This window comes from Aotus nancymaae, unplaced genomic scaffold (assembly GCF_030222135.1).
Source record: "Aotus nancymaae isolate 86718 unplaced genomic scaffold, 86718_ANA_hifiasm-v0.15.2.pri h1tg000079l, whole genome shotgun sequence".
NCBI lineage: Eukaryota > Metazoa > Chordata > Mammalia > Primates > Aotidae > Aotus > Aotus nancymaae.
The window spans coordinates 23,748,451-23,767,256 of NW_026988494.1; the positions used below are offsets into that span (position 1 = coordinate 23,748,451).

Here is an 18,806-nt window from a genome sequence, read left to right on the forward strand (position 1 = left end):
TTTCACAGTGGCTTGTGGGCTCTGCACACATTCCTTCAGCAGCCAGAAATGATAGAACATAGCACCTTGTGAACAGGAATGAAGCAGGAAGTGACCCAATGCTGTGGGTTGAATAGTATCCGTCTAAGAGACAGCTCATGAAATACCAAAGTGATTAGAAGGCTCAATCTGGGCTGCTAGCCTCAGACACTGAGGACACTCATTGGCCTGTAACTTACAATGTTATACATGTTCGGAGCCATTTCCTAAAACTCACATCTACTAAGTAGGGGAATCAGTGCCCTGCATGGATATACAGATTGCCAAATTCCACACAGCAGTATTGTGAACTTTTTCCATCCCACAAACAGTGTAACTATACCTACGTGCACACACACACACACCCCTACACACACACAAACACACACGTTTCTGAGCCAGAGTCCCACAGAAACTTCCTTTCCCCCTCTAACAAGACTGGCATGCTCTCCAAACCTTGACTGGCAGTGGGTCCTCTCTACTTTCAAGCGTTGTAGGTGCTTTGCCTGTTAAATGCAGTATTGCTTTTTGGGGGACACATGGTACTTATTCTTAATGTCCTCGCAAACAGAACTACAGAAGCTGCCCCTGGCAAAGCTACCAATCTACACTATCTTTATGATGTCAGAAAATGAAGGTTTCATTGATACAAGGGATAAAGCAAGTGAGGAATATCTACCGAAACTCAATCCCCCAACCACTTGCTCATTCCCAGTGACTTGCCAGTGGCTTTTGCTGCTGGATTGGTAACTGCCTTGTTCTCCACTTTAACCCTACTTTCCTTTTTCTGAAGATGTGGGAGAAGGCTATCAAACTGAGCAAAGAGTTGGCTGAGACTTACGAAAGCAAAGTATTTGACTACGAGGGCCTTGGCAACCTCCTGGTGAGTCTGGGTCAAAATCTGTTCGGCCTCCAACAGCGTTGCTAAAATTCGTGCTCATGAAAATGTTTCTGTTAGTTGATAGGATGAATTGTGTCTTTTACAGTGGAAAAGTAAACTTTGCTTGAAATGAGAACGAAAAAGAAAAGATGTAGTACAAAGGCTCTCATCAATATTTCTGCAAATTATTCTTCACGGGAGGCTCAGAGCTTCCCTGGAAGTGGAATGGTGTTGCCTTCAAGGTGTAGAATATCGAGTTTCAGATAATAGTGACTCACCTTCCACATCCCTCAGGATCTCCGTCTGCAGCTCTCTCTTTCTTCCTGAAGCAATTTTTCTTTCTGTGGACCTTCCATATTCCCAGCCATCAGTAAAGCAAAACAAAAATGAATGCCCAGTGGAAGGCACCCACCATTCCAAATGCCTGGTGGAAGGCACCCACTGTTCCAAATGCCCAGTGGTAGGCAGTCACCATTCCAAATGCCCAATAGAAGGCAGCTGCCATTCTAAATGCCCGATAATAGGCAGCCGCCATTCTGAATACCCAATGGTGGCAACCACAATATTGCATTCAATAATTTTTAGTAGAGGAGTTAGAAAAGATCAGGTCACCCATAGTCCTGAAATTATCATTTATTTGGGGAGCCATGTGTCAGGATCACTTTGTAAAAAGTCTACCAGTGTACTATACCCCTACCATCACATGCAAAAAAACTCACATATTAGTATCATCAACTGGGCTGGGTGCGGTGGCTAACACCTGTAATCCCAGCACTTTGGGAAGTTGAGGCAGATGGATCGCTTGAGCCCAGGACTTCCAGACCAGTCTGAGCAACATAGTGAGACCCCATCTCTACAAAAAATACAAGAAATTAACTTGGTGTGGTGGCATGTTCCTCTAGTCCCAGCTAATTTTTGGGAGGCTGAGGCAGGAGGATCACCTGAGCCTGAGAAGTCAAGGCTACAGTGAGCTGTAATCATGCTACTGCACTCCAGCCTGGGCAACAGAGTGAGATCCTGTCTCAAAAAAAAATTTTTTTTTTTTTCATCAACTGACTGAGCTGAAATACTAGCAAATGCGACATATTACCAGTCTAAGAAAATAGTATTTTGACAGATCCCATCACCTAGATAGAAGAGTAATAGCGTGCTAAGTATTGTGGGGACGGGGCTCAGGTCATTGCTCAGAGCTGCCCAAGTCTGGCTGGCTATTTTGCTTGCTTTAAGGCCAACCCTGTGAGTCAGAGCTGGGAAGCCCCTCGTCTTGTGAAGAATTAAAGATAGAAGGTTGGTAGCAGGTACTGAAAACCAGAACATCACCACCACCTTCTGGGCACTTACAATTTACCAGACATTTTCATCCAAACTGCCTGCAGGAACTGCACAGTTCTTCCTTAAAAAAATGTTATTTATTTTATTATTAGAATGTTTTTGAAATAGAGTCTCACTGTCACCCAGGCTGGAGTGTAGTGGCGCAGTCATAGATGCAGCCTTGAACTCCTGAACTCAAGACAACTTCCTGCCTCAGTTGCTGGCTAATTTTAAAATTTTTCGTAGAGATGGGGTCTCACTATGTTGCCCAGGCTAGACTCAAACTCCTAGCCTCAAGCAGTCCTCCCACCACTGCCTCCCAAGGTGCAAGGATTATAGACATGAGCCAGTGTGCCTGGCCTTGGAAGGGAGGTCAGGAGGAAGAATCTTTATCTTCTCCCAACGGCTTCTGGTTAAGTGCAGCCACCTTCTGTGAATCTCAGAATGCACCTTTTAACCTTTCATAGGTCCTGAGCCCAGTTTGAGAAATTGCTCAGAGTTGTGCACTGCCCTGTTATGCAGAAGAATTTGAATGTGCGCACACTTCTTCATATACCCTCAGGGAGTCCCAGCCCTCCAACACCCCTTCATGGAACCCAGGTCCATAACCTGTGATCCGAGAACAGAATCACCCTTTTCTGCCCATAGCGTGTTTTCCAAAGACCTTTCATTGCCCTGTGTTACATGGGAAACAACAAAACAAAGTCTGACTTTTTTTCCCCCTCAACCGTGTCCTTATAACCTCCCTTTGGAATGTCTTGTTTTGTTTTGCAGAAAAAAAGGGCCTCGTTTTATGAGAACATCATTAAGGCAATGAGGCCTCAGCCTGAATACTTTGCTGTTGGATACTATGGACAGGGCTTTCCTTCTTTCCTACGGGTAAGAAACCTGATGGTGGTCTCCCAGGCCATTAGGAGGAAGGAGGAGCCTCATTTCTTTTCCAGATGGGCAACAGTGTGTTAGCAGCTGCCGACCCATGTTCTCGCTGTGGGAGGTAGGGGAGGTAAACCACTTCCTGAGCGGCCGGCCTCTTCACCCCACACCCCCAGACACCCCTGGTGTTCTGGCAGGTCTTTTGTGAAATGACTTTTCCCAGGTGCAGTGAAAAAGGGAAAAAACAGAACCATCTCCTGCCCTGGTCAGCTGCCACAGGTCACGCCGGGGAAAAGTGTGGACTGATATACTTTGTTGTTTATTTTGTTTCTAGCCAGAGCTAATTTGAAAGTAGATATCCCAAGAACCAGACTGCAAGAGTCTCTCAAATTAAAACATTTTATTATAATAATAATGACAATGATGATATTTTCTTCCATTTCAAAATTCTCTGTAATGTGATATTCATTTTACAGTTTAATAAACAAAAATTCTTATCTGTTACTAAAAGAAAGTTTCTCTTAGAACTGAGCTTTGCTTAAATATTTATTATCCATCTCCTTTCTCCTAATTTTAAAACAAGTGGTAAAGCAAGCAATTTACATTCCTAAGAATGCCTAATGAAAAGACAGTTTATTCATTCAGTCGGTAAATATTTATTGAGCGTCTACTCTGTGCCAGGCATAGGGAAGGCATTAAAAATATCTTGCTGATTGCAATCAAACATAGTTCCTACCCTCATGGATTTTACAACCTAAATTCATGAGGGGATATTTTAATCACACATGAATGTAAAATTTAAACTGCCGGGCGCAGTGGGCTGGTCTGTAATCCCAGCACTTTGGGAGGCTGAGGCAGGCAGAACACTTGAGGTCAGGTATTCAAGATCAGTGTGGACAACATGGTGAAATCCTGTCTGTACTTAAAATACAAAAATTAGCCAAGCATGGTGGTGCATGCCTGTAATCCCAGCTACTCAGGAGGCTGAGGCAGGGGAAAATTGCTTGAACCCAGGGAGGAAGAGGATGTGAGCAGAGATCACACCGCTGTACTCCAGCCTAGGTGACAGAGCGAGACTTCGTCTCAAAAATAAATAAACAAATAAACTGTAACCAAGAAAGATATCCTGTACTATAAGAATTTGTAACCAGGAAATATTTACCAAAGTGAAATAAAAACTTACCCCTTTACAAAAAATGTACAGGAATGTTTATAGCAGCAGCTTTAATCATAGTCACCAAAGACTGGATACAATCCAAGTGTCCCTGATGTGGTGACAGGATGAACAGAATGCAGTGTATCCACACAACAGAATCCTGCAGCAGCCACAGGCAGCGAGCTCCTGAAATGCACAACTGCAGGCGCAATTCCCACATGCGTCTTGCGAGGTGAAAGAAGTCAGACTTAAAAGGCTGCAGACTCTGTGGTTTTATTTATGTGAAATTCTTGCCAAGGCAACATTTCCTATCAGGGCAGAAAATAGATCAGTGGTTGCTGGTCAGGGGGAGGTTGGCTGCAGAAGGGCCTGGGGAAAGTTTTGGTGGCAATGAAACTGTTCTGTATATTGATTGGTCTTGGTTATGTTTGTCAGAACTCACAGAATTTTACACTAAAAGGGATCCATTTTACTGTATGTAGATTATGTCTTAATATTATTTATTTATTTTTTGAGACAGTATCTTACTCTGTCATCCAGGCTGAAGTACAGTGGTGTGATCTCTGCTCGCTGCAACCTCCGGCTTCTGGGTTCAAGCAATTTTTGAGCCTCAGCTTCCCAAGTAGCAGGGATTACAGGCATGCACAATCAGGCCCGGCTAATTTTTGTATTTGGTAGAGATGGAGTTTCACTGTGTCGGCTAGGCTGATCTGAAACTCCTGACCTCAGATGATCCACCTGCCTTGGCCTCCCAAAGTTTTGGGATTACAGGTGTGAGCCACCACACACAGCCTATGTCTTAATTTAAAAAAAAAAACAAACAATCAGGGCCTAGAGCAGTGGCTCATACCTGTAATCCCAGCTACTCAGGAGGCTAAGGCAGGAGAATCACTTGAGCACAGGAGGTAGAGGTCGCAGTGAGCCGAGATTGTGCCACCGCACTCTGACAGAACCAGACTGTCTCAAAATAAATAAAATAAAACATGAGGAAAGGCTTTCCAGGGAACTTCTGTTTCAGCTGCGTTCTGAAAGGTCAGGTGGTAAAGCGGGTAGGAAAAAGGACTGCAGGCAGAGGAAGCGGCAGGCAAGAGCAGGGCAGTGCCGGGGAAGGAAAGGCCAGTGCAACAGGCACAAAGAGAGCTGGGCTGCCGGCAGGGAGGCAGGAAGCCCTGGAAGAGCCTGCAAGGCCTTGGGGTTTCCTGGGGTGTTCCGTCTGTATCCTGAGAGCAGTGGGAGCCGCTGCAGATTTTTCGTGTTGGAAAGGTCATCTGGCTTTGGTCTCCATGGTCGTCCGTGGAGAATGGACAGAAGGTGCTTGAGAGTAAACCGCTAAGAGACCATTGTAGATGTTCAGAAAAAAGATGACAGGCTAGACTTGGGAAGTGGGGGTGGCGGCTTTAGAGAGAAGCGGAAAGACTCGAGTAGTGGAGATGAAGTCACTGCATCTGATGATTGATGGGCTGTGTGGGTGAGGAAGCGAGAGGTGCCCAGAATGATTTCTGGGCTTCTGTCCTGCATCATTGGAGAGGGCAGTTGAACCCCCATTTACTGAGACAGCAGGACCGGAAAAGGCCAGAGTCATGGAGGAGAGAATGAATTTATTCCTTGAGTAAATATTTATTTACTCCTACCATGTACTTGGCTTTAATATAGGCATGGGAGCAGAGTCAGAACAAACCAAAATCTTGAAATTATCAAGCTTATGTTCCAGCTTGGAGTGATGAAAAAATGAGATCAATCAATCAACTATTTAGTATGTTAGATGGCCCGGACCACTGTTCAGTATCCTGGAGAAGAGGTCTTAGGGAAGGTGACTAGAGAGGCAGGTGTTGGGATGGAGTTGCAATTTCAAATAGAGTAAACCAGAAAGACTTCCAAAAGAAAATGGCATTTTTGAAAAAAACAGAAAAAAAGTTAAAGAGTAAGCCATGCAGCTCTCAAGAGGATGAGCAAGGGTCCCAGACCTGGAGAATAGCAGGTCCCAAAGCTGTGAGGCTGGAGTAGTGTGTGCAAGAGGGTGCACAGGAGAATGGGGCGGATGGCTTTGTGTACCAGATGGCAGAGGGCCTCTCAGGGCTTTCTAAAGTATTTGCAAAAGTTTGGTTTTGCACATACTCAAGGGGAGGTAGATTTGGAACATCCAAAAGGCACAAGTCAACCATTAGCTGTATAGATCTGGAACTCAAACGAAGTTACAGACAGGAGGTAAAAGTTGGTAAGTTACTTATATGTAGTTAAAATAACCATGGTCGAGGATGAAATGGACCGGGCAGAGGAAAGAGAATAAAGAGTGGAAGGTCTGGAGCCAAGCATGGCGACTCATGCCTGTAATCCCAGCACTTTAGTAGGCCAAGGCAGGAGGCTTGCTTGAGCCCAGGAGTTTTAGACCAGCAGTTCGAGACCAGCCTAGGCATCATAGCATGACCCGATATCTAAAAAAATTTTTTTTTAATTAGCCAGGCATGGTAGCATGTGCCTGTGGTCTTAGCTACTCAGTAGGCTGAGGCAGGAAGATTGTTCGAGGATTGGAATTAGAAGCTGCGGTGAGCTGTGATCAAGCCACTGCACTCCAGCCTGGATGACAGAGTGATATATCCTGTCTCAAGAAAACAAAAATTAAAAAATAGAAAAACTATAGGCTCTAAATGCATCAGGGTCTAGCGTTAGCTCTAGTTTAATCTAGGTCAACATAAGAGAATGGGTACCCCAGCTGTACTTGTTACATATGCCTATGTGTTGCATGAAATCAGGAAATGTGACCACAGAGACAGCCGTGGTTCCATGAAATCAAGAACACCAGACTTTCAAGTGGAAAGCATTCTAGTCTAAATCACCTGCTGAGTGAGTGTGTGGTTTTGGTCAATCACGTAATCTCTGAGTCTTGGTTTTCTGATATGTAATTTAGAAAAATAATGCGTATATCACAGGGAAGTTTTGCGAATTAAATAGCATATAGGAGTGCTTAGTTAGCTGTTAAGTAGTTTATAGCCATTAACATACCTCAAAGTGTACTATAGAATATAAAATCCTTAGGAGTGATGTAACCTCAGTGCCCTTCCATTCTATGGGATAGTTCCCCAAATTCAGAATATATAAAATTACATTATCTCCTTCCAACCCAATGAGATCTCATTATCTCCTTTGTTTCCATCAAGGGTACCACCGTTCTTCCTACTCCAAGACCAGTGACTTTTGTTTTTTTTTTTTTAAGAGACGGGGTCTTGCTCTGTCATCCAGGCTAGAATGCAGTGGCATAATCACGGCTCCCTGCAGACTTGACCTCCTAGGCTCAGGCAGTCCTCCTGCCTCAGCCTCCTGAGTAGGTGAGCTAACAGGCATGCACCACTCCTCACAGCTAATGTTTTTAGTTTTTCTTAGATATGGGGTTTCTCTATGTTACCTAGGCTCAAGACCAGTGATCTTTGAATCAGCATCAACTCCCCTATCTGACTTCTCCCAACACCAAAGAGGCAAACACTGAATGCTGTTACTTTTCCTTCTCCTGCTCAGTTCAGCCGGTGAGCCTTCAGTTGGGCATAGATTCCACTGTTGGCTTACATTGTCTACACTTCTTCTTTTGTGATGCAGCTGCCGCCTTCCAGAACCTCCAGTGAACATGTTTTGTGTCTTTGAAACCTCTGTGTGGTATGCAAGACCATTCATAGTCTGGCTCATTCTTCCAGTCCAAGGTTATCTCTTCTGGAACTCTGATCTTTCTGCCCCTGGGCCTTCCCCTTTCCACATACCCGCCTGGTCCTTCTCTCCCCTTCTCTGTACCTTTCCTTATCTCATTCATCCATCTATGTCCATCTAAGGCCCATGATTTCCTTGAAGCTTTCTCTTTCCAGCTGAGCTGATTCTTGCTGACCTGCTTCTCTGATTCCTTTGACGGTTATTGTCTGCATCATACAACTAGCGTTTTATTATACTCTGATCCTTTGCCCACCTTGTTTCATCTGAATGGTAGAATTTCAACAGGCTTAAGTCCCGTAGAGTTTTCCTGGCTTGTAAAAGTGTTACTATGTATTCCAAAAGATCCAGCAGTTTTTACTCCCTTCATTCAGTGTTTGCCTGGAAAGTGTAATTGCCTTCACGGTACTTACACTATCATGTTTACTTATTTATTTACTTGCCTGTTTTTTATTCTCTCCTCTAGAAGTTAAGTTCTGTGAGAGCAGGATCACCATTATATTCCTGTTTTCCAGCTGATCTTCTGTTTGCTCAATAAATATTTGTTACATGAATGGACAAGTGATTTTCAAAGACATTTTACAAGACAACCTAGGCCCAAGTCTTGGTTAAAAATGAAGCATGTGTGGGCTACCCGCCAAACTGCTCATTTCATACATGGCTGTGTTTGCACTTGCCCAGACAACCACAGCTGTGAGACAAATTACTCCCATTCCTGGGGCCTAGGAAATTTCTTTGGAAAAAAAATTGATTAAACAGATTAAATTTATAGTTTAGGGTGGAGAAAATAGTATTTAATGCAGTGATTTTCTATCAGACTTTCTGGATTGGCTGGGGACTGTGGTCCATTACTCCTGTTCTCTGTGACTCTGTCTCTGTGCTAGAAGACACTTAAGCAGTGCTGTTCAAGTGGTGGTCCACAAACTGTTACTGGATCATGATGACTTCGTTAAGGAGTCCTTCAATGTAAATTAATGCGCTTCCTTCCTTCCTTAGGAAGATATTTTGTCTTGCCATGAAAATATCAGCATGCCTGGTGATGCCATTGATTTAAAAGAGGGCACAAGTTCCTTATTTCCTTGCAGATGGATCCTGACTGTTTACAGACTGGCCATGGTCCTTGGGCCACACTAGAAGAAGCACTGGCCTAAGTATTTTTCATGCCTGTGATTTAACTTCTGAAATAAACCGTAGCTCTTGTAAGATATGACGGTTACTGTTAGGCATAGACTAGATATTCAATGAGAACTCGATGGTGTGGATTGAACTTTGGCTGGGGAGTGCCATGTCTCCCTCAGAATCCAGAACGCCAGTTGCCTCTTCACTCTTCCTATTTAATGGCTTCCTTTGCTGTCTCTCCACTGCAGAATAAAATCTTCATCTACCGGGGAAAGGAATATGAGAGGCGAGAGGACTTCAGCCTGAGGTTGCTAACCCAGTTTCCCAATGCGGAGAAGATGACCAGTACCACACCTCCTGGGGAAGACATAAAGTCCTCTCCCAAGCAGTGTATCCTTCCCGTGGAGAATACAGCTCTGAGGCTCTTACGGCTCTGCACAGCCCCAGCTAAGCCAGTGAATATAGGAGCTACAGTCCCATCCTCTCAAGCACTCTGATGCTGCTTCCCATTCCATGTAAAATCCTTGGGACCCTAATAGTGTTAGCTGGTGGTGATGACATAGCAAAAGAAGATATAATAGACAAATGATGGATATGAAATATACTTCCTAGCCAGATGGCGAGCTTAAGTGGAACATAGACTTCCTATTCTGAATTCTGGATTCTGTTGTAGACTTTCAAACAGTATCTCTGCACTGGTGGTTGGGGGTGCTAAAACTTTCTAAGACTCCATCATTAAATCAAACCAGGTGCCCTTACCCTCGAGCAGGTATTGAAGCCTAAGTTTACCACTTACCACTTGTGTGATGTTGGATTTTAACCTCTCTTATCCTCAGATTCTCCATCTGTGAAAAGAGAATAATAATATCCCTCTTGTAGAGTTGTTGTATTAGAGATAACATATTCAAAATACCTAGCACAGTGCCTAGCTGTGGCACAGGATAAACAGATGAGATCCAAAGATAAAAGCAATTCCTGTTGCCTGGGCTCTGAGTCTGGTGATTTCAGAGGGATGCTTGTCCCAAGAAACTGTTTAAATCCACTTCTAAGCACCTATTTCCTGATATTGCATTGATGTCTATTTCCTTGTGGCAAAGGTGTTTGCCAGATGTCTGACCGAAAAAAAAAAAAGAAGAAGAAGGGTCCTAGGATTCATTCTAATCATTGAATAAGACATTTTGGTGATACATAAAGGAACTCCATTTTCAATGGAGTCCTGGCATTTGGGTCAAAGGGAGTGATTGGTGCTGGTGGCATTTCTGACTGTGAACCAGGAGGAACAGGGGCCTTTGCTGTCTGACATCTTGGTGGCCCCAGCCCTTCTCCTTTCCTTAACGAGCTCCTCAGACATGCAGTGCTTCACCGTAAAGCCAGTGATGAGCTTGCCGCCCAGCTACAAGGATAAACCAGTTCCAGAGCAGATCTTAAAGTAAGTGGTTTTTCATGAAAAGAAAAAAAAAAATCCGTGTCTAGGCACAGTGGCTCACATCTGTAATCTCAACATTTTCCAAGGCTGAGGGAGGAGTTTTGCTTGAAGCCAGGAATTTGAGACCAGCCTGGTCAACAAAGTGGGACTCTGTCTCTGCAAAAAAGAGAAAAGTTGGTTTCTCTCTCACACTCGTTTGGAGCATGTCAAAACCAAAGCCTCATATTTATTGCAGTTTGCAAGACCTACTGTCTTTTCTACTTTGAGTGTAAGATAAAAGCTTGGTAATTTACAGGGATGTGGGGGTTTTGTTTTTTTAGGCAGAGGAAATTCAGGAATTTCTCTCCTAGCTTTCATATCCCTGAGCATTTATTTTCACCCAGAACCATCACGGAGGAGTGGCTGGTCCCCAGTGATGGAGGGCCTCATTTCCTCTGTTGAAAAGCTGAATGCTAATAGGGTTGATAGAACTCTTATAAAACTGTACAAATGAGATCACAAACGTAAGTATAAGTGCATACACTTTTTTTTGGAGGCGGAGTCTGGCTCTGTCACCCAGGCTGGTGTGCAGTGGCACGATCTTGGCTCACTGCAGCCTCTGCCTACTGGATTCAAGCAATTCTCCTGCTTCAGCCTCCCCAGTAGCTGGGACTACAGGCACACCCCACCACGCCCAGATAATTTTTTGTATTTTAGTTGAGACAGGGTTTTACAATGTTGCCCAGGCTGGTCTTGAACTCCTGAGCTCAGGCAATCCACCCGCTAAGAAACAGGGTCTTGCTGTCACCTAGGCTGGGATGCAGTGGCATGATCATGGCTTACTGCAACCTCAAAACTCCTGGGCTCAAGAGACCTCCCTCTTCAGCCTTCTGAGTAGCTGGAACATGTGCCACGAGCCTGACGTGTGTGTGTGTGCACGTGTGCGTGCATGCATGCATGCGTGTGATCTTGCTGTGCTGCCTAGATTGGCTGGTCTCAAACTCCTGAACTCAAGCAATGCCTCCCACCTCTGCCTCCCAAGTGGTAGGATTATGGACATGAGCCACCACACCTGGCCACGTATACCTTTTAAAACTGTGTGCTTTCACTGGGTTCTGTTGGGGGGTGGGGTATAGGGGAGGGATAGTTGGGGGTGGGGAGATTGGGGAGGGATAGCATTGGGAGAAATACCTAATGTAGGTGACGGCGGGTGGAGGCAGCAAACCACCATGGCATGTGTATACCTACATAGCAGTCTTGCAAGATCTGCACATGTATCCCAGAACTTAAAGTATAATTTTCAAAAATACAAATAAAAAATAAATAAAATTGTGTGCTTTGACTTTGGGAGGCTGAGACAGGTGGATCACTTGCAGTCAGGAGTTCAAGACCAGCCTGGCCTACATGGTGAAACCCCATCTCTACTAAAAAATACAAAAAATTAGCCAGGCATGGTGGTACATGCCTCTAATCCCAGATACTTGGGAGGCTGAGGTAAGAGAATCACTTGAACCCAGAAATCATAGGCTTCAGTGAGCCAAGATAGCACCAGTGCACTCCAGCCTGTGCGACAGAGTGAGACTCCAATTCAAAATAAATAAATAAATAAATAAATAAATAAGATTGTGTGCTGTGAAATAAATTCCTAAATAATATAAAAGTAAGACATGAAATAAAATCAGATTGTGTGCTTTCTCAGGCTTTCATGTGGAGGCACTGTTGATTGTGAGATAGCTTAGTGGGGAACACTCAGACCTGGCAGATGTGTCATAGGTTTTGTTGAAGTCAAATCCAGGAGTGGTTGTTCTGAGAGAGAAAATACAGCTTTGCTGTGTCCTTCTGCAGCTACTACAGAGCCAATGAAGTGCAGCAGTTCAGGTACTCCCGGCCGTTCCGGAAAGGAGAGAAGGATCCAGACAATGAATTTGCTGTGAGTTCGCCCCTTTTGTCCTTTAAGAGGTAAAACTGACATCCCAAGTGGAGGTCTTCCACCTACCTAACCAGCTTCCACAGGAAAAATGATAGCACCCCTGGGAACAGGGGCCTCCCCTGTTAGTTACCTAGCCAGCCACCTGTCATCTCCATGGAAAATGCTGGAGTAGGAGTCCAGTATCTGGACTCTTCCTGGGCCTGCTTCTCATAATGACCTTGGGCAAGGTGCCCCTCTGGACCTCACATTTCCCTCTGTAGGGTGAGAAGTCCCAAGTAGATGATCCCTTTCAGCCTTAAACATTCAGAATACTTGACTTTTACGAGAAAATTTGGCTCATTCCCTACGAGACATTTGGGAATAGAATCTCACTTAATTGAAACAGGGAGTTTTCCCTGTTTTCCCTGGGGATTGACCAACATTCTATGGTTTCCTCCTGGGAATTGACCAATATTTCATGTTTTCTTTCTTGCCACCAGACGATGTGGATTGAACGGACCACATATACGACTGCATATACCTTTCCTGGGATTCTCAAATGGTTTGAAGTCAAACAGATTTCAACAGTGAGTCATTTGAAATCGGCACTTAGAAAAAAACTTTCTGTCTCCAAATATAATCACAGGCTTTGTTGAATTCCCACTGCCGTTCACACCAGCTTGGCCAGACTCCACTGGCCAACTTTGTTTTTCAAAAGAGAAATAAAAGGCAAGCTTGTATAGTAGAGCTCCTTTGTAACACTGATGTGACAACACCAGCCCTAAAGGTCACTTACAGTGAATGGCTCTTTTATGTCCAGAGGAGTGGTGTCTGCTCAGCGATCCAGCTGGCACCCAGAAACATTTTTGGAATGCCGCTTTGGAGTTTCCTGTCAATTACATCTTCCCTCCCAAAGCCTTTTCTTTTATTCTCAGTTAATCATGTCACCAATACCCTAGACTCTTCCCTCTTCACCTCTCCCAAAAGCCGCTCATTTTACCTGTTTAGTATTTATTTGTTGCCTACCTTCTCATTGGCCTCCCTGCCATGCATAGCCTTCTCAGGTCCAGTTTCCTCACTGCCTCAGTGGGAATTCCATTAAGGAAACCTTACCATTTCATCCATTCTCATGCTGAACGCCCTTCCACAGCCCAAGTACCTGGAGTATAAAGCCCGTCCTCCTTAGCACTCCCACATACAGCCTAACTCTTCCGCGTCATCTCCTAGGCAATCTATTGGAACCATACTGTTCATCCCATGCTAATTTCAGTCCTCTGTGACATTGGATCATTTTCTCTGCCTGAAACACACTCTTGCAATTTCTGCACCTAACTACTGTCAAGGCACCACTTTCTCAATGAATCCATCTCTGGAACACCCAAGTTGGGTGTTAGTCTGCCCTTAGTCTGTCCCCTGTGGCACCCTGGTCATGTTTCTAACCTACTGTGTTTACATGTCCTGCTAACACCATCAGTTCCTCCAAGCCATGAAGTACTTGCATCTTAATCACATTTGTATATATTGCATAGCATGGCACTTAACCTAAAACAGATGTTCAAGAAATGTTTCCTGAACAAATATGAATTGAAGTTTGATGTGTTACAAGTCATGGCTAGGTACAATGGCTCATGCCTGTAATCCCTGAACTTTATGAGATCAAGGTGGGAGGATCACTTGAGCTCAGGAGTTGGAGACCACCCTGGGCAACATAGCAAGACCCCCACCTCTACGAAAAGAAAAGCTGAGTGTCGTGCCATATGCCTGTCACCCTAGGTACTTGTGAGGCTGAGGCAGGAAGATGACTTGAGCCCAGGAGTTGGAGGCTGCAGTGAGCTATGAATAATTGCACTACTACACCGCAGCCTGGTCAACTGAGTGAGACCCTGTCTCTAAAATTAAAAAAAAAATGTTTTTTGGCATTATTCCTCATGTATGGATATGATTTTTGGATGGAAACTTTTGGATTCAAGCCTGGAGTAGGAGGTCATGTTGGCTGATAATGGGTAAAATGAAGAAGGAGATACTTTTTTTTGAAACCTGATTTTGAAGGCATTTCCACAGGAAGAGCTCTCTGAATCTGTACTTTGTCTTATTTTCTTTTCATCCAAAATTCAGCCTGTAGATTCTAATACATCCTATTATTTCTGACTTCTGACAACCGTAGAATTCATACTAAGATTATATATAGTCTGAATGCATGGCCTCCAAGATCACTTACCTCCTTCCATGGAGGAAGCATCAAACGTTTTGTCACTGGACAATCTTGGTGGTGCAGAAGTGACTCGGAACTGATATCCCGCGATTCTGTTGTCATTGATCTTGCCAAAAGCCTCCAAGGAAGCATTGCCTAAGAAATGATTCTCACTACAGGTCCAATTCTTTTCTTCTCAAATTTTCTGCAGACGTTTTGTCCAAGGAATAATTATTACCATAGCTCCCATTTTTAAGTCGTCATTCTACTTGGTAAGGAGTTTTTAAATACCTTATTTTGCATCTTACCACAATTCCAAAAAATTTTGGTGTCCTTATAAGCTAGTGGTCCGCAACCTTTTTGGAACAGGGACTGCTTTCCTGGAAGACAATGTTTCCATGGACCTGGGGTGGGAAGGTGAGGGGTGTTGGGGGATAGGGGATGGTTTTGGAATGATTCAAGCACATTACATTTGTTGTGCACGTTATTTCTGTTATTATTGTATTGTAATATATAATGAAATAATTATACAACTGACCATAATGTGGAATCAGTGGGAGCCCTGAGCTTGTTTTCCTACAACTAGATGGTCCCATCTGGGGGTGATGGGAGATAGTGACAGATCATCAGGCATTAGATTCTCATAAGGAACATTGCAACCTAGATCCTTCGCATGCATAGTTCATGATAGAGTTTGTGCTCCTATGAGAATCTAATGCTGCCACTGATCAGACAGCAGGCAGAGCTCAGGTGTTAATGAGAGTGATGGGGAACAGCTCTAAATACAGATGAAGCTTCCCTCACTCACCTGCTGCTCACCTCCTGTTTCCTAACAGGCCACAGACTGACACTGATCCATGGCCTGGTGTTTGGGGATCGCTGTTAAAAACCTAACCTTCATAAGCAAATCTTCCCTTTTCTATAGCTTGTTGGTATTTTATACCTCTTCAAGGGAAGAGTTAAACCTTTTCAGTCGTTCCTTGGAGCTGAAAATTGTCCTTTTTCTCCCATGTGCTCTGTCACCCAGGAGGAGATCAGTCCTCTGGAGAATGCCATCGAAACCATGGAGCTGACCAATGAGAGGATCAGCAACTGTGTTCAGCAGCACGCCTGGGACCGGTCCCTCTCTGTGCATCCCCTCTCCATGCTGCTCAGTGGCATCGTGGACCCAGCTGTCATGGGGGGCTTCTCCAACTATGAAAAGGTTCGCTTGGTCCCAGAACCCCTTGAGAATCTGCAGACCTGGGTGTCTCTGTGCCTCCCTCTGTGCCATTTGCCACTGACAGATTCATCTCCTACAACTGCTCTAAGAGATGTTCACTCTCCCTTCTGGCAAGTAAAGCCAATGAAATGATTGTCCCTGACCTCTTAGAGACTATCAGCAACCCAGCTGGTATAGAACATTGCCTAGTAAAGCATCCCCGGGGGGAAAAACCCAATATACCTCTGGTCAATGCACCTGTTATTCTGTCTCTCCTGAGAGGTTTAAAGCTAATGGGTGGACCCCAGAACCCAGGACGCACTGGAAATGGAGCAGCATCTCTGGGGATGGCAGAGCCACACTCTCTTTAGAATTAGCTTCTAGGGGCCAGGCACGGTGGCTCACGCCTGTAATCCCAGCACTTTGGGAGGCCAAGGCAGGCAGATCATGAGGTCAAGAGATTGAAACCATCCTAGCCAACATGGTGAAACCCCGTCTCTACTAAAAAAATACAAAAATTAGGTGGGCGTGGTGGCATGCACCTGTAGTCCTAGCTACTCGGGAGGCTGAGGCAGGAGAATTGCTTGAACCCAGGAGGCGGAGATTGCAGTGAGTCGGGATTGTGCCACTGCACTCCAGCCTGGTGCCTGGCTACAGAGCAAGACTGTCTCAAAAAAAAAGAATTAGCTTCTAGGGGCTGGGCACAGCAGTGGTTCATACCTGTAATTCCAGCACTTAGGGAGGCCAAGGCAGGTGGATCACTTGAGGTCAGGAACTTGAGACCAGGCTAGCCAACATGGTGAAACCGTGTCTCTACTAAAAATACAAAAATTAGCCAGGCATGGTGACATGCACCTGTAGTCCAAGCTACTTAGAAGGCTGAGGCACGAGAATTGCTTTTAACCCCGGAGGCGAAGATTGCAGTAAGTCAAGATTGTGCCACTGCACTCCAGTGTGGGCAACAGAATTAGCTTCTAAGATCCCTGCCCTGATTTGGTGTGCCAGAAGTAGTGTGGACAACTGATGGCCCTAGCTCTACAATTAAATTAGTTCAACTAAGTATTCTTAATTGAGACATGAAAGCAGCACTCAGCACAATTTAATCCATGGCATAAGGTTAGGATGTGACAGCATTTAAAATACTCATCATGCATTCAGTGTATGTTAAGTATAACTGATAGAGGCAGAATTTTTTATTGCTATGGTATGTTTTCAGTGGCTAAATATTTTTTGAATATAAACTTTTTAGATATAAATCCACGTTTGGCAAGGAGACCTTTATGGAGCTGCCTGGAGAGTGGGTAGAAATTAAAGCAGCCAGAGGGGAATGGCAAGCGGCATTAACTGGGTGGCACTCTTGTGTCCGTGTGTGTATCTGTGTGTGTGTGTGTGTGTGTGTGTGTGTGTGTGTGTGTGTGTGTGTCCTGGGAAGAGCAGGGCTTTGCATTCACTTGTTCCCAGGACCCAGTGCTTCCCATTGGCCACTGTGTGCTCTTGGCAACATACTTCACCTCTCTGAGCTCTACATATCTGCAAAGTGAGAAGAATGCCTGACTTGGCCAGGCACGGTGGCTCATACCTGTCATCCCACCACTTTGGGAGGCCAAGGTGGGAGGATCACCTGAGGCCAGGAGTTCAAGACCAGCCTGGCCAACTTGGTGAAACCCTGTCTCAAATAAAAATAAAAAAAAATTAGCTGGATATGATAGTGGGTGCCTGTAATCTCAGCTACTCTGGAGGCTGAGGCACGAGAATTGTTGAAACTGGGAGTCAGAGGCTGCAGTGAACCAAGATAGCACCACTGAACTCCAGCCTGGGTGGCAGAGCAACACTTCATCTAAAAAAAAAAAGAAGAAAGAAAAATGCCTGACTCACAAGGTAGATCACAGGATGGACTGGAAGATTAAGGGAGACGTCCTTTATAAAAGGAGCAGGAGACAGTGCTTGGCATAGAGTTGAGGCTTTGCCAGTCTTGGTTTTCTTCCTGCCTCCTCCTGCCTACTTGGAGCAGATGGTATAATTGGAATGCTCTTCATGGGTGGTGACTCTGTCCTCTGTGGCTGCCACTATGGTCATCTTTCTTATCCTTTTTCCCAGCCTTTCAGCCTTCTCTAGCCTTACTGTACTCAGCAGCTGGGAAGGACTCCACACCAGACAGAAATTCTAATTTGCCCATGTTAGGTGCTATAATAATATCTAGTGTTACAGTGGCAGTCAATATAAAAATAGGATCTAATATTTTAAAAATATTTAAATATCTTAAATATTTAAATATTTAATAATATTTTTAAATAAAAATACTTTTTACATACTGTAGTGCTTTCAGTGTGTACTTTTTATACGTAGTCTTTGGTACTAATCTTCAAGTGTTTTTTCCAAGTATTAATTTTTACAGAATACCCCCATCACAGATTTGTTTATGCCAGTATCTGTGAATAATACATAATTTCATATGAAGTTTTTCCAGTGTGACAGTGTTCTAATTAAAGTGAACAAAAAGCAAGGATATATAAATAAATAAATACATTTCAGGACCTTTGGTTAAAATACTAAGGTATTCATTTAATTAATATGTATGATTGCACATTTCTAAATGTAAGAAAAAGGTCAACTTGCTAATCACCATGACATATTGCAATCAATTGGGAAGCCCATCATTATATATTTGATGTAGGTAAATATTCTAAACCAGCTCTTTATTCATCGTCAAAGTGATAAGAACACAGGAGCTGTGTGCTGTAATTCATCACCCTTTCTGTTCTGAGGCACAGCTCTGCTAGAAAAATGAATTTCAGGGCACTCTGCTCCAATGTTTCCTGATCTAACCAGTACTTGGAAAATTTCTATGTATTTTATCATTTATTAAAAAACAATGATTATAACTTTCAAAAATGTCAAGTGCTTGTACTTGAAAGGTAAAAGTCAAAGAAGACTCAAGTAAATACTCCTTTTTCATTTATACAAACAGTCCCTCTAAACACGACTCTGGCTAGAATGAGCTGTTTTGCTAATGCATGATATTATCATGCTTCTTTTTTGTGATCATTGTTTCC

The 18,806-nt window shown here is 44.0% G+C and overlaps 1 protein-coding gene across 2 annotated transcripts in view; it reads left to right on the plus strand.

Annotated features, from left to right (window-relative positions):
- DOCK5 (dedicator of cytokinesis 5) overlaps positions 1-18,806 on the plus strand; it is a 219,379-nt gene that overhangs the window by 185,263 nt on the left and 15,310 nt on the right. For both annotated transcript variants that reach the window (XM_064368698.1, XM_064368699.1), the window contains exons 39-45: positions 812-901; positions 2,984-3,088; positions 9,296-9,437; positions 10,395-10,476; positions 12,298-12,382; positions 12,862-12,948; positions 15,580-15,756. In XM_064368698.1, the coding sequence (XP_064224768.1) occupies positions 812-901; positions 2,984-3,088; positions 9,296-9,437; positions 10,395-10,476; positions 12,298-12,382; positions 12,862-12,948; positions 15,580-15,756 (768 nt within the window). The remainder of the gene's footprint in view (positions 1-811; positions 902-2,983; positions 3,089-9,295; positions 9,438-10,394; positions 10,477-12,297; positions 12,383-12,861; positions 12,949-15,579; positions 15,757-18,806) is intronic.